Source organism: Dama dama, chromosome 8 (genome assembly GCF_033118175.1).
Source record: "Dama dama isolate Ldn47 chromosome 8, ASM3311817v1, whole genome shotgun sequence".
Taxonomy (NCBI): Eukaryota; Metazoa; Chordata; class Mammalia; order Artiodactyla; family Cervidae; genus Dama; species Dama dama.
Genome location: NC_083688.1, coordinates 7,614,303 through 7,628,954, shown reverse-complemented (window position 1 = coordinate 7,628,954; position 14,652 = coordinate 7,614,303). Strand labels below are relative to the sequence as shown.

The window sequence follows — 14,652 nt, the reverse complement described above, 5'->3', positions numbered from 1 at the left end:
GCTTTTTAATACACTGTCTAGGTTTGTCATAGATTTTCTTCCAAGGAACAAACGGCTTTTAATTTTATGGCTGCAGTCACCATCCTCAGTGATTTTGGAGCCCAAGAAAACAAAACCTGCCCATCTATTTTTCCTCATCTATTTGCCATGTCATGATGGGACAAGATGCCATGACCTTAGTGTTTTAAATATTGAGCTTTAAGCCAGCTTTTTCACTCTCCTTGTTCACCTTCATCAAGAGGTGTTTTTACTTCCTCTTCACTTTTTGCCACTTGGGTGGTATCATCTGCATAACTGAGGTCACGGAGCAACTAAGCCCGTGGGCCCCAACTACTGAACCTGTGCTCTAGAGCCTGGGAGTCGCAACTGCTGAGCCCTCATGCTCCAACTTCCGGAGCAGGTGCTGCAACTAGAGAGTCCACGTGCCACATTGAAATATCCCTCATGACACAACAAAAACCCCGTGTGCCACTGCTAAGACTCGACACAGTCAAATAAATAAATACATAAATAAATTTCTTAAAATGTGTACTCTGTGGTACCCAGAGATGTGATCCAGAGGAGGAGATGTGATCCCATTCCCCCAAGCTGTGGTCCTGCATTTGGATTAATTCCCTTTTGAGTTCTGGGAGCATCTGGGTGATGGAAGGTGAAGGAGAGAGTGACCAAGACTGAGCCAGGCTTCTGGAACCCCCAGCAAGCCACCTGATCTCTCGAGGCTTCTGTTTTCATGTCTGTAAAATGGCAGATTGGGCTGTTTTGTATCTGAGGCTTCTTCCAGTGAGTTTGACTCTCAGGACTGTCCCTTTAACCAGCCGGCCCATGTCACACCTGACAACTTCCTCATTTTTATGATAATTTTTAGGAACCCTATCATTCAATCTCACTGGTTGCCAGGGAAAATTTTTCTGTCCCCAGGGTGAAAATGAGAGGCTGTAAATGAAGCCCTTTGGCCACCAGTGCAAGCTGCCTTTCCTCACCTTGGCAAGGAAACTGTCTTGTTATCTAGGATTCTAGGAGCGCTTCCTGGCAGCAGTGAGCCTATTTGCATCTCTCTCGGCTGCTGGATTCGCTCTCCCCTGGTGCCTCCTGGTCCCCTCTAATATCACAGTCACCCTAGGAAATCCAGAGCAGGAGTAGAAGGAATATACACACACAAAGAAGCTACTCCGTTTCCTTCTGTGTGACCCCAGGCCGATCTCCTAAACTTTCTGTGTTTTAGTTTACTCTTCTATGATTCATTCATCCATGCAAATACTGAGTGCTCGCTATGTGCCTGCAATGAAAAAAAGAGACAACGACCGCTGTCTTGATGAAGCTGACATTCCGATATGAGGGGAAAACAATAAAAATAAATAAGCCAGGGATAGGGCATGTTGGAAGGTGGTAAGTGATTTGAGGAAAAATAAAAGGAAGGTGATATCTGTCTGCTGCCTACCCAGAGAGTTGCCATGAGGACTGAATGAGCTGATGTTCCTAAAATTACTTCCTCAAGCAGTAATGGGCTATGCAAATGTAAAGGATAATTATAATATCATAATGTTTTGTTCAATGAAAACATATTCAAAAGATCCTAAAGGCCTGGAGAATGTGGTGATCCAGGAATGGAGAATCCAAGTCAGCTTGAATCATAGCCGGGGCGAGGAAGGGAGCTTGGACATCCTCTAGCCCAGGGATCTGGCAGTCCCTCAGAATCACCCAAGTGCTTTGAAAAGAGATCAAAGTCGCTCTGCAGAGTCCCTGGAACCTAAGTCTCTGAGGGCAGGGCCAGACATTCACACCCTTTCTTACAACCATCCAGGTGATACTGATGTGTGACCAGGGTGGAGAGCAGCATGTGACCATAGAGAGGGGATGACCTACTGAAACTGGAGATGGTTCCTCCCCCAGGCTCAGTGTCACTGCGTAAGCGTGCGCTCAGTCACTCAGTCGTGTCCAACTCTTTGTAACCCTATGGACGGTAGCCTGCCAGGCTCCTCTGTCCAGGGGATTCTGGAGCGGTTTGCTATTTCCTACTCCAGGGGATCTTCCCAACCCAGGAGTCGGACCTCCTTGCCACTGCACCACCCGGGAAGCCCAGTGGCTCTCTTACCTGAAGGCTAAGAAACTGCGTGAGTTTTCAGCCATGGCCAGGCTGTTGATCACTCCAAATTCAACTGTTATATTATTCAACATAATTCTGTTATAGGCTGAATTGTGTTCCACTCCCCCCATTCCTATCCCTTCCACTCCCTGAAAATTCCTATGTTGGAAGTCCTAACTTATAATTTCTTCAGAATATGATTGGAGATTTGGCATTTAAACAGGTAATTAAAACATTAATAAAATGAAGTTGTATGAAAGTGTTAGTCCCTCAGTTGTGTCCAACTCTTTGGGCCCCGATGGACTGTAGCCTACCAGGTTCCTCTGTCTGTGGGATTTTCCAGGCAAGAGTACTGGAGTAGGTCACCATTTCCTTCTCCAGGGGATCTGCCCAACCCAGGGATCAAACCCAGGTCTCCTGCATTGCGGGCAGATTTCTTACCAGCTGAGCCACAAGGGAATCCTGAGAGTACTGGAGTGGATAGCCTATCCCTTCTCCAGGGGATCTTCCTTACCCAGGAATCAAACCGGGGTCTCCTGCATTGCAGGTGAATTCTTTGCCAACTGAGCTATGAGGGAAAAAAGAGAAGTGAAAAGCAAAGGAGAAAAGAGAAGATATGCCTTTCTGAATGCAGAGTTCCAAAGAATATAGCAAGGAAAAACAAGAAAGCCTTCCTCAGTGATCAGTGCAAAGAAATAGAGGAAAACAATAGAACGGGAAAGACTAGAGATCTCTTCAAGAAAATTAGAGATACCAAGGGAACATTTCATGTAAAGATGGGCTCAATAAAGAACAGAAATGGTAGGGACCTAACAGAAGCAGAAGATATTAAGAAAAGGTGGCAAGAATACACAGAGGAACTGTACAAAATGGTTCCTCACAACCCAGATGATCATGATGGTGTGATCACTCAGCTAGAGTCAGACATCCTGGAACGCAAAGTCAAGTGGGCCTTAGGAAGAATCATTACCAACAAAGCTAGTGGAGGTCATGAATTCCAGTTGAGCTATTTCAAATCCTAAAAGATGATGCTGTGAAAGTCAATATGCTGGCAAATTTGGAAGACTCAGCAGTGGCCACAGAACTGGAAAGGTCAGTTTTCATTCCAATCCCAAAGAAAGGCAATGCCAAAGAATACTCAAACTATCGCACAATTGCACTCATCTCACACGCTAGCAAAATAATGCTCAAGGTTCTCCAAACCAGGCTTCAACAGTACATGAACTGTGAACTTTCAGATGTTAAAGCTGGTTTTAGAAAAGGCAGAGGAACCAGAAATCAAATTGCCAACATCCACTGGATCATCAAAAAAGCAAGAGTGTTCCAGAAAAACAGCTACTTCTGCTTTACTGACTAGGCCAAAGCCTTTGACTGTGTGGATCACAACAGACTGTGGAAAATTCTTCAAGAGTTGGGAATACCAGACGATCTGACATGCCTCTTGAAAAATGTATGCAGGTCAGAAAGCAACAGTTAGAACTGGACATGGAACAACAGACTTGCTCCAAATCGGGAAAGGAGTACATCAAGATTGTATATTGTCTCTCTGCTTATTTAACTTATGTGCAGAGTACATCATGCGAAATGCCAGGCTGGATGAAGCACAAGCTGGAATCAAGATTGCTGGGAGAAATATCAATAACCTAAGATATGCAGATGACACCACCCTTATGGCAGAAAGTGAGAGGAACTAAAGAGCCTCTTGATGAAAGTGAGAGTGAAAAAGTTGGCCTAAACCTCAACATTCAGAAAACTAAGATCATGGCATCCAGTCCCATCACTTCATGGCAAATAAACAGGGAAACAGTGAGAGAATTTATTTTGGGGGCTCCAAAATCACTGCAGATGGTGACTGCAGCCATGAAATTAAAAGACACACACTCCTTGGAAGAAAAGTTATGACCAACCTAGACAGCATATTAAAAAGCAGAGACATTACTTTGTCAACAAAGGTCCACCTAGTTAAGGCTGTGGTTTTTCCAGTAGTCATGTATGGATATGAGAGTTGGACTATAAAGAAAGCTGAGCATCGAAGAATTGTGCTTTTGAACTGTGGTGTTGGAGAAAACTCTTGAGAGTCCCTTGGACTGCAAGGAGATCCAACCAGTTCATCCTAAAGGAAATCAGTCAGGAATATTCATTGCAAGGACTGATGCTGAAGCTGAAACTCCAATACTTTGGCCACCTGATGCAAAGAACTGACTCAGTTGAAAAGACCCTGATGCTGGGAAAGATTGAAGGTGGAAGGAGAAGGGGACAACAGAGGATGAGGTTGTTGGATTGCATCACTGGCTCATTGGACACAAGTTTGAGTAGTCTTTAGGAATTGGTGAAGGATAGGGAGGCCTGGTGTGCTGCAGTCCATGAGGTCACAAAGAGTTGGACATGACTGAGCAACTGAACTGAACTCCGACAATTTTGCCTTTTTGTATTTCTTTTTCTTGGAGATGGTCTTGACTCCTGTCTCCTGTACAATGTCACAAACCTCTGTCCATAGTTCTTCAGGTACTCTATCAGATCTAATCCCTTGAATCTGTTTGTTACTTCCACTGTATAATCATAAGGGATTTGATTTAGGTCATACCTGAACAGTCTAGTGGTTTTCCCTACTTTCTTCAATTTAAGTCTGAATTTGGCAATAAGGAGTTTTTGATCTGAGCCACAGTCAGCTCCTGGTCTTGTTTTTGCTGACTATATAGAGCTTCCCCATCTTTGACTGCAAAGAATATAATCAATCTGATTTCAATGTTGACCATCTGATGATGTCCATGTGTAGAGTCTTCTCTTGTGTTGTGGAAGAGAATGTTTGCTTTGACCAGTGCATTTTCTTGTTAAAACTCTGTTGGCCTTTGACCTGCTTCATTTTGTAGTCCAAGACCAAATTTGCATGTTATTCCAGATATCTCTTGACTTCCTACTTTTGCATTCCAGTCCCCTATGATGAAAAGGACATCTTTTTTGGGTATTAGTTCTAGAAGGTCTTATAGGTCTTTATATAACAGTTCAACTTCAGCTTCTTCACCATTACTGGTCAGGGCATAGACTTAGATTACTGTAATACTGAAGTTTGCCCTCAAACGAACAGAGATCATTCTGTTGTTTTTGATATTGCATCCAAGTACTACATTTCAGACTCTTTTGTTGACTATGAGGGATACTCCATTTTTTTCTAAGGGATTCTTGCCCACAATAGTAGATATAATGGTCATCTGAGTTAAATTCGCCCATTCCAGTCCATCTTAGTTCACTGATTCCTAAAATGTCGATGTTCACTCTGGCCATCTCCTGTTTAACCCCTTCCAATTTGCCTTGATTTACGGACCTAACATTCCAGGTTCCTATGGCATATTGTTCTTTACAGCATCAGACTTGACTTCCATCACCAGTCACATCCACAACTAGGTGTTGTTTTTGCTTTAGTTCTGTCTCTTCATTCTTTCTGGAGTTATTTCTCCACTCTTCTCCAGTAGCATATTGGGCACCTGCTGACCTCGTGAGTTCAAATCTTTCAATTTCCTATCTTTTTGCCTTTTCATACTGTTCATGGGATTCTCAAGGCAAAAACACGAAAGTGGTTTGCCATTCACTTCTCCAGTGGACCACTTTTTGTCAGAACTCTCCACCATGACCAGTCCATCTTGGCTGGCCCTACATGGCATGGCTCATAGTTTCATTGAGCTAGATAAGGCTGTGGTTCATTTGATCAGTTTGTTCAGTTTTCTGTGACTGTGGTTTTAAAAGCATAAAAGCATATAGGTAGATAATTAAAAGCCTATACTTAGATAATTACATATACATTTAAAAGCATAGACTTAATTATCCATGTTCTGATTAGAGTTTGAAAGTTTATTTCCACTGCTGTTTTGTTGCAATTATGAGTGGTATCTTATTGGTTACAGTTTGGCTATTAATAGTGGAAGAAAATGCTACTGATTTTTCAAAGAAATTATTCTCTTCAGCAACATCACGGTACCTTCTTAGAGATTCTGATAGTTTCACTTGGATTCTACATTTATCAAACCATGAAGTTTCCTTCTGATGCCCCAATCTAATAATACTCTTACTTAGAGAAATTATTAAACAAATTTTAATCTGTAAATCTATCCTTTAATTGATTAAAGTCAGGATTTTAGTAGAAAGTTTCTCTCAGTGTTCTTCATGCACCAGTGCAATGAAACACTCCTAAGCAAAAGGGCTCCATAGTTGATAGAGTTTTGGAGACTCAGAATGTACCAATTTGTAAGTTCCTAGAAGCACAGCAATATAGAAGCTGTTTAACTTTTCCAAACATTTCAGACAACAAGCTTTTCCCAAATAACAGATTTTGATACATCCTATTTAAATATCTAACCTACAAATTACTTATACCTTCTATGTCTCAGAAGACCAGCGGAAGTTTGGCAAGATTTTAGATCTTTCCTGTAAGCTTTAGATTTAAATCTTTTTTTTCTTCTAGATTAGAATTATATTTTGATGTGTTCAGTGAAGGCAGAGTGGGTTACTGCTCACTCCTCATATCTAACATGTTTCTTGGTGATAATACAATTCCAATACAAACATTGTTGAATTTAACTTTTAAATGAGTCTATTTTTTCCCCCATTTTCTTTCTTTTATTTAAGTCAGTCTACTATTATGAGGTAAATTACCTAAAGCTTAATTCTTGTATTCTCCATTCTGCATTACAACAGTGTTTTATTTTTAGGTTATTTGCAGTGTTTTTCCAACTTGCTGTTTCAGGAAAGAATTTTTAGCTCCAGTGAAATCTTATTTTAAGGTCATTATGTACAAAGACTGCCAGGCCCCGGTCACCTGGAGGCCCAGCTCCACCTGGAGGCCACCCCCCAGAACACAGCTTCAACACATCTGGGACAACGGCAATGTCCCCAACAACTCTGAGTTAGTGGGATTAAAACAGAAAAACGCGACTAATTTTAAGAACCTTTGAATCCTAGTATGTTTCCTCCTGAAAAACAAAAGATTTCAGTTTAACAGAGTAGAAGAGTGTGGGAGAGAGAACCTGGGGACAGAGGCAAGAAACTCAGATCTCCCAAGCGGGCCACCATCCACATGTGTGAACTTGGCGATGTCTCTTGGGCCCTTTGCTTGTGAAGGTGTGAGTAGGCGGCGTGGGGGCGGGGGGGTGGAGGCCATTGAAATACTGTGTTCTGAATTGTTCTGTGAGCTATCACAGGGGCTGGAGGGGAGTTAGGGTCTCCACTCTCCCCACCCTGCCTCCTTTCAAAAGAAGCAGCTTTATTTACCTATTTTTTTTGTAATCAGTTTTACACTGGGATTTATGTAAGATTTTATTTGAACAAAGAGCAGATGGCTTAAAAACTGGTATGGGTACTTCCCTGGTGGTCCAGTGGTTAAGAATCCACCTTCCAATGCAGGGGACACAGGTTTGATCCTTGGTCAGGGGACTAAGATCCCACCTCCTGCAGGACAGCTAAGCCTTGGCGCCACCACTACTGAGCCCACGCACTCTTCAGCCCGAGCACCACAACTGGAGAGAAGCCTGGCAACTAAGACCCTATGGAGCCAAATAAATAAACAGATAAATAATATTTTTTTAAAAGTGGTATGTATATTTAAAAAAATCACTGTACTAAATAATCTTTACAGTCATTTCTTCTAGCTTCAACATTTTGGAGTTTTTTTTTTTAAACTAAGAAAACAAGTTTTTACCAAAAATAAATAATTTTTAAAAAAGATTTATGTATTTATTAGCTGTGGTGGGTCTTCGCTGCTGTGTGCAGGCTCTCTCTAGTTGCGGCGAGCGGGCTGCTCTCTGTTGCAGTATGCGGGTCTCTCATTGCAGTGGCTCCTCTTGTGGAGCACGGCCTCTATGGTGCTTGGGCTTTGGTAGCTGCAACTCAGGGGCTCAGCAGATGCAGTGCACGGGCTTAGCTGCTCCATGGCATGTAGGATCTTTCTGGACCAGCAATGGAATTGGTATCCTCTGCACGGCAAGGCGGATTCTTAATCAGTGGACTACCAGGGAAGCCCAAAGCTAAATCATTTCTAGCTGAGAAGCAAACCAGGGTAAAAACTTTTCTTGGTGAAGAACATCAACCAGAGTGGTTATTTCCAGAGTCAGTGGCGAGTCACCACCACCTTTAACTCTGGCATAAACACCGAACTAACATGAAGTGGGATCAGGTTAACACATTTCATTTTTCTGCCTTTTCTGCGTTATTACCTAAACGTAAGTGATACTTATTGAAAATACTACAAAGAGAACTCAATTCACAGGATTAAAAAAAAACAACTAACTTTATTAGCTTTAAAAACAAAACTGTTACCATTAATCACAAAGATTTCCCCCAAAATTACATTATGCTTTTGTCACCTTGACAAGACAAGGAATGTTTAAATGTCCTCAAAATACAGAAGAGCCAAAGTTGACAAAGTACTACAGACTATGAATCACCACTTTAAGCATACTAAAGGGCAGAATATACACATATGAATTATTGACCAGTTTTTGGAAGTACAGTAATATTCACTACAGATGATAGTAGCAGAAAGGTAACGTGCCCCAAAATGTAACACAAGATAACAGACATTTGCAGATTAAAATAATAAATCTGACTCCTGCGTTCAGTTAACACAGAAGTGAAATGGTGGAGAAACATTTCTTGAACTTGGAGGCTACACACAGTATAGGAGGAATGAAATCACGGGGCCCCCACTTGGGCTGAGAAGCGGTGGGAGGAGTATGGCACAATAGCAGGGCTAGCCACCTTTCTCTCTCCTCAGTCCCCAGTCTGAGTTAGAAGCCTGGGGACTGAAGAGAAAACAGCACAGAAAACCCAGATTAGGTGCAGAGATATAAGTCTTCCCTTATGACAAGAATGGACAGTCAGTCAAAGCCACGCAGGAGTTCCAAGAGCCTGCAGAACATGGTTTTGTTTAGAAATGTAGGTTGACAGGAGAGACCACATGACTGATGTAGCAAAAGGCCTTCAAATTTTTGTTTAAATGGACAGGGATACTTTGACTCAGCCCAAGCTTAGCTCTTTTTAACCCTAGCTGGAAAGTTCTAATTTGACCGTCTTTATAATTTTTTGATCAGTGAATCTAGGAATTGGAAATTTCGGTTGCTTTGTTGCTTGTATATTCGTTAATAACGACACTCTACAAATTATTACAATTTCCCCCTGATTCATGGTTAAAAAACAATGGCATTCCAATGAAGGGGCTCTGACTGACCCCACTCCAATGGAAGTTTAAAAAACATGTATTTATCAAATTGTTGGAGAAGGTTCATAAATCTTATTCTTTAAATTTGTTGAACCTTTTAAAAGACACAGTTCTACAACATGGACTTATTTCTTCAACTAGAAGGCAACTACTTCTCCGAGTCTTTAGTTTCTTTATATTAGCATACTTATTGTAAGAAATTCCTTTCCTTTCCTACAGGAAGATAGAAATGCAAGTGAGCCAAGAAGGGAAAGACTGACTGATCTCACTGTAGGACAGGTATGAAGTACACAACTCTGGAGAAAAGAGACATCCACCAAACAGTGAGCTTGACACACTGAAGAATTTTGTCATTTCCAACACTTAATTATGTTTTAGATTTTCCCTTTTAAAAATAAAGCCATGGGCTGTAAAAAAAAAAAAGTCTATATAAAAACACGAAGCACAGATCAGCCTTCAGCCATTACCAGAATTCCATCTCACACACACTGAGTGAGGTGCCCTTCCACTGCAAGCTCTTTCCAAATCACATTAGATCTCATTCTGCTTCATTACAGTCATGTCTCAAGGACGCCTATTTATACTTTAATCTGATTATTATGAAAATCTAGGAAAGCCTACATAAAATGTCACCACAATTCCTGGCTACCAAAATAACATTAAGTAGATTCCAAATCCAATGGTACAATGACAACAAAAACACAAAACATGGAACATTAAATTCATTCATTGAAATTACTAAGTCACTGACGTCATCAGATAAGATTTTTCTTACTCATTGTACCTCACTGGGGAAAAGGAATTTTTTCCCCTTTTGTTTCTTATGGCTGGTTATTGCTGTCTCTGAGTGTCTTTAAGAAGTCAATGCAAGAAAAAGTACACACAAGCCACAGCCCGGAAGTTGGGACTGGCAATTCTAGAGCCTGGGCTGCTTTCTGTGCGCTTCGTAGCAAGTCACATCTCCTGCTTTGTAATCTAAGCAACGCGAGGATAAACTATACGATTTCCAAAGATGCCTTCAGCTCTGTAATTGAGATTCTGAGAAATCAAATATTTTCACCTTATATCACAACATTTTAAAAAGATGGGATTAATGCGAATGGGAAAAACAATCATATTCTAGAAGAACCAAAGTGCTACTATCTCCTGGCATCTCTTTGATTTGAATATCCCATAAACCAAAATGTTTATTTAAACTTTTATGTTATAAACAACAAAGTCCAATTGTATAGCACGGGGAACTATAGTCAATATCCTGTGATAAACCACAATGGAAAAGAATATAAAAAAGAATATGTATCTGAATTTATACTGAATCACTTTGCTGTACGGCAGAAACTAACAGAACACTGGAAAATCAACTATATTTCAATTTTAAAAAATACCCTTTATGTTGAACTTAAAAGTTCCCAGTAGCTTTTACTTGACTCTTCATTACTGATAGGTTTTAGTGACAACATTTTGGAGAAGCAGAATGTGGAAAGACTAGTTTGCTTTCACCCGATTTTCAGCTCTTCAAGGCAAGGGAACTGTTTTTACCACTTCTGCCTCTTAGCACCTAAACTAGTAGATGCTCAGAGGCGTACACTTCTAAATATAACAGATTCACTTCTGGTTTCGTCAGGTGGGTAGAGAGAAAGAATCTAGACCACAAGAGCCCATGCATTGCAAGTTCTGTTGACTATTTTTATTGTCTTATGATTTTATCTTCTACAAATGTTTTTTCCTAACAAAAAGCATCATCTTCTCTCCTCACAATTGCCTAACCTGATTCCTGAGATTATGGTGTCTAAAGAAACCATGGCTACAGTTAAATCTAAGTGATGACTCGGTTTCAAAGAAGAAATGTAGATAAAACTTATTAAAAGGTACTTAAATAAAAGATGAATGAGACTCGTCTCTCACAAGATGGACACATGAATTGGATACACAATAGTCAAAACAGATCAGAGATCATAATACCTGGGGAGATTCTGGTTGATTTCACAATATTAAAATGTTAATGGGTAGGAACTTCCTGGGGGTCTAGTGGTTAGGATTTGGTGCTTTCATTGCCAAGGGCTTGGGTTCAATCCCTGGTCAAGGAAATAAGATTCTCTCAAGCTGTGGGTTACAGACAAAAATTTTAAAAAGTGAATGGATTTAGTAGTTTTTCTTTCAGAGCTCATGTTGTGGAAATAATATACTAGAAAGAACAAAAATATTAATGTTTTCCATTCAGAAAAGTTGCAGTGGAAGACTGGAGTCTTAACCACTGGACCACTGGGGAAAGCCTCAGAAAAGTTTTACATATATTAAATTAAAAATATATTATTTAATATATACTTAATCTTGGTTTAAGTTTTTCTTCAATTTATTCAACACTGAAAAAAAATAAAGAAAAGAGAAAAAGAAATATTCAGGTAATTTGCATTGGTGGGGTGGGGGCTTCCCTGGTGGCTCATGCGGTAAAAAATCTGCCTGCAATGCAAGAGATCTGGGTTTGATCCCTGGGTTAGGAAGAGTCCCTAGAGAAGGAAATGGCAACCCACTCCAGTGTTCTTGCCTGGAGAATTCCATGATCAGAGGAGCCTGGTGGGCTACAGTCCATGGGGTCACAGAGAGTCAGACACAACTGAGCAACTAACGCTTAAATTTGCATTGTTGGACTATAAAAGGCAGTTTTAAGTTAGGGATAGAATACTCTTTAATTGGAAGGTAGAGCATGAAAGCCAAGCCAAATAAAAAAGCATCATGACTTTTGATCACTTAGAAAATTACAGTGAATAAATATTACCTAAAAGAAAACTCAAAAATTTCCAAGCATTGAAAATACATACATTTCCTGACTTACAGAGTTTGTTCTGCAATGATAAGTTCGTGCACCTAGATAAGATTAAAATCTGGCTGAATTTAGAACTGCAAAGTAAATGTATTAGTGACTGCCAGTTACACTGCCAAATAATAAATTAATAAGTTTAATAAGCTGCTTGCAGAATCACAAATTTCAACTGAATTTTACATCGAGGCTTACCAGTGGTGGATATATACAAACAGAAGAGTCGATCATCTCAGCATATTTTAAGGTAAGGAAAATATAGAAAACTTTTTTTTGCAATAAAGTTTAAGTCCTTAGAAATAAATTCTACCACAATAAGAACATCTAGACCACTGAAACACATTACCAAAAATGTATCGAAAGCATGATCTGAATTTCTGCATTTTTCTTTCTGTTGTCGTGGCAGCCACACTGGTTTATTAGTCCAAACTCACAAGTCCTTGCACAGACACAGCGAGGAGCCCCAGACACTTGTCTTACAAAGAAAACCTTGGAGGGAGCAGAGAACCAGTATGGCCACCTGACCTGAAGCAAAGCATTCTTAGTTACGACACTTTTCTACAAAAAGTACTTTGAAATTCAAACAGACCACAAAAGAGTTAAGAAGATGTCTGTTCAATGATACACCCTCAAACACAAGCAGGAAACAATTCTGTTTTAAGGGAAAATGCCAACGGGAAGCCACAGTAAACAAATTTCACCCAAAAGAAACTCTGACCAATGAATTATCCCTATCTGTTACATCTTTCTTTAACTCACAGAAATACTATGTGTGTGACTTCTGTGTCAAAGCCAACAGAAAAATGTTTGAATGGACAATTTAAAAACAGTCTTCGGAAAATCTTATCAGTATTTTTCTGATTTAAAGTCTATGAATGATGACACACAAATATGAATAATGACCACCCAACTGGTGGTTGAAGACAGTCCGAGCTACAGGCCAGGATGTGTCACAAATGGGAGAGTGTGGCAGCCGCATGAGGTCACAGGCATCAAGCTCACAGGTGATGCGTCTCGTTCCCAAAGCAGCAGCTCTTTGCCTGGGCGCCTATCAGGAACTGGGGTCTATTATGTATCACTCTGATGAGAACAGTGTGCACGTAGATTTGGGCACCTTGATTCTGACAGTTGAAGGGAACTCGGCATTTCTTCCCCAAAGCTAAAGAAAAAAAAAACCACTTGAGAAGAAAAAATTACTTTCTATGAATTATTCTCTATGTCAGGTCTCTTTCTGGGCCAAAAATTCCATGTATATTGAATAGCAATGAATCTTTGACCAACAGACTTGTTGGAAGCCAAAAGACTGGTACAAACATACCCAACTAGATTATTAAAATTGTAAGACTAATTTTTTTTTTTAATTATACGACTATTTTTAAGTTCTCAAAAATGGAACTGCCCTGGGTGACTACAGTTTTCACTTTGGGGTACCCCGTGCTATCCAGAATCAGGGAAATCAATGTTTCTGGAGGAAGCCATTCTCCTAATTTGCTATTTAAAAGTGGTCAAGAGTTGCCACGTGGTGGGGGCTAATCCTTTAAAGTAATATTCTGTTCAGAACATCAGTTAAAAGCTGTGATTTTAACTGATCAGTTAAAACTGCTACTCCGTGTTCTACTGTCCCCAGTGTGGGTGCTCCATGCCCCCCGGCCTCCCCTTGGCATAGCAGTGGTCAAGGTCACGGATGGGCATGTCCCCGCCATCCCAGGCCAGGTGGGCAGCGGCTCCGCGCCACGCCACCAAAGCCTCAAAGTGCACAGTCGAAGGCCCGAGGCTCGCTCAGCGCTGCGGTCGGAGGTCCTGGGCGCCGTGTCTGGGTGATTTTCTGTTTGGGGTTTTTTGTTTCTTCTTCCTCTTCAGTTTCACTTTCACAGACGTGAACCACCACGCTTGGTGTGGATTCGGTTCCTGCGTGAAGTTCATATTTCTCTCCTGCGGAGGCAAACAGCAAAGGAAAGGTTCTGAACCTTGAAACGTCTTGTTCTACGCATGTTTTCATTGCTGATTACTGGCTTTTCAATCTGTAAATCCTATGTCATGGTACTTTATCCTGTTTAGACATTAGAGAATTGATGCTTTTTAAGGTTCTTAAAAAATTTTGGCATTTTGAGAAATTAGTAGTGAGGAGTAATGAGGTCTTGGGAGTTAAAACGCAAGTGCTAATTACTGTTCTGTGAACAATGCAAGTATTCCTGCTTAACTTCATAATGGTTTCTGGGTTCCCCTTGGGAGACACCTGTAAGGTTTCAGGCAGCGTCGGCAATCTCTTATAGGACCTCAGGGATCCAAGATATAGCTCTCATGTCTAAAAACAACTCTTCAAATGCCTTTTGTATCCCCTAATGTTAATGAAGACACAACATTATTTTAGGTGGACAACTACTATGAACCAACAATGGCACTGATTTATTTTATTATTTTGGAGGGATGAGAGAGAGAAATTAAACAGAAGGAAAAGAAGATGGGAAAAGAAACCCAAGAGAAGAATCTGAAGGGATGATATGGTATCACCACCAATTCCTTGATAAACTGTTCAGTGTAGAA

The 14,652-nt window shown here is 40.6% G+C and overlaps 1 protein-coding gene across 4 annotated transcripts in view; it reads right to left on the bottom strand.

The window, feature by feature from the left end:
* Positions 1-14,652, bottom strand: part of RCAN3 (RCAN family member 3) — a 108,494-nt gene that overhangs the window by 53,819 nt on the left and 40,023 nt on the right. For 3 of the 4 annotated variants that reach the window (XM_061148214.1, XM_061148215.1, XM_061148216.1), the window contains exon 5: positions 8,342-14,040. The exons of the other annotated variant lie outside the window; for it this stretch is intronic. In XM_061148214.1, the coding sequence (XP_061004197.1) occupies positions 13,856-14,040 (185 nt within the window). In that variant the 3' untranslated portion in view covers positions 8,342-13,855. Of the gene's footprint in view, positions 1-8,341; positions 14,041-14,652 lie in introns of those variants that run through there. 4 annotated transcript variants of the gene reach the window in all.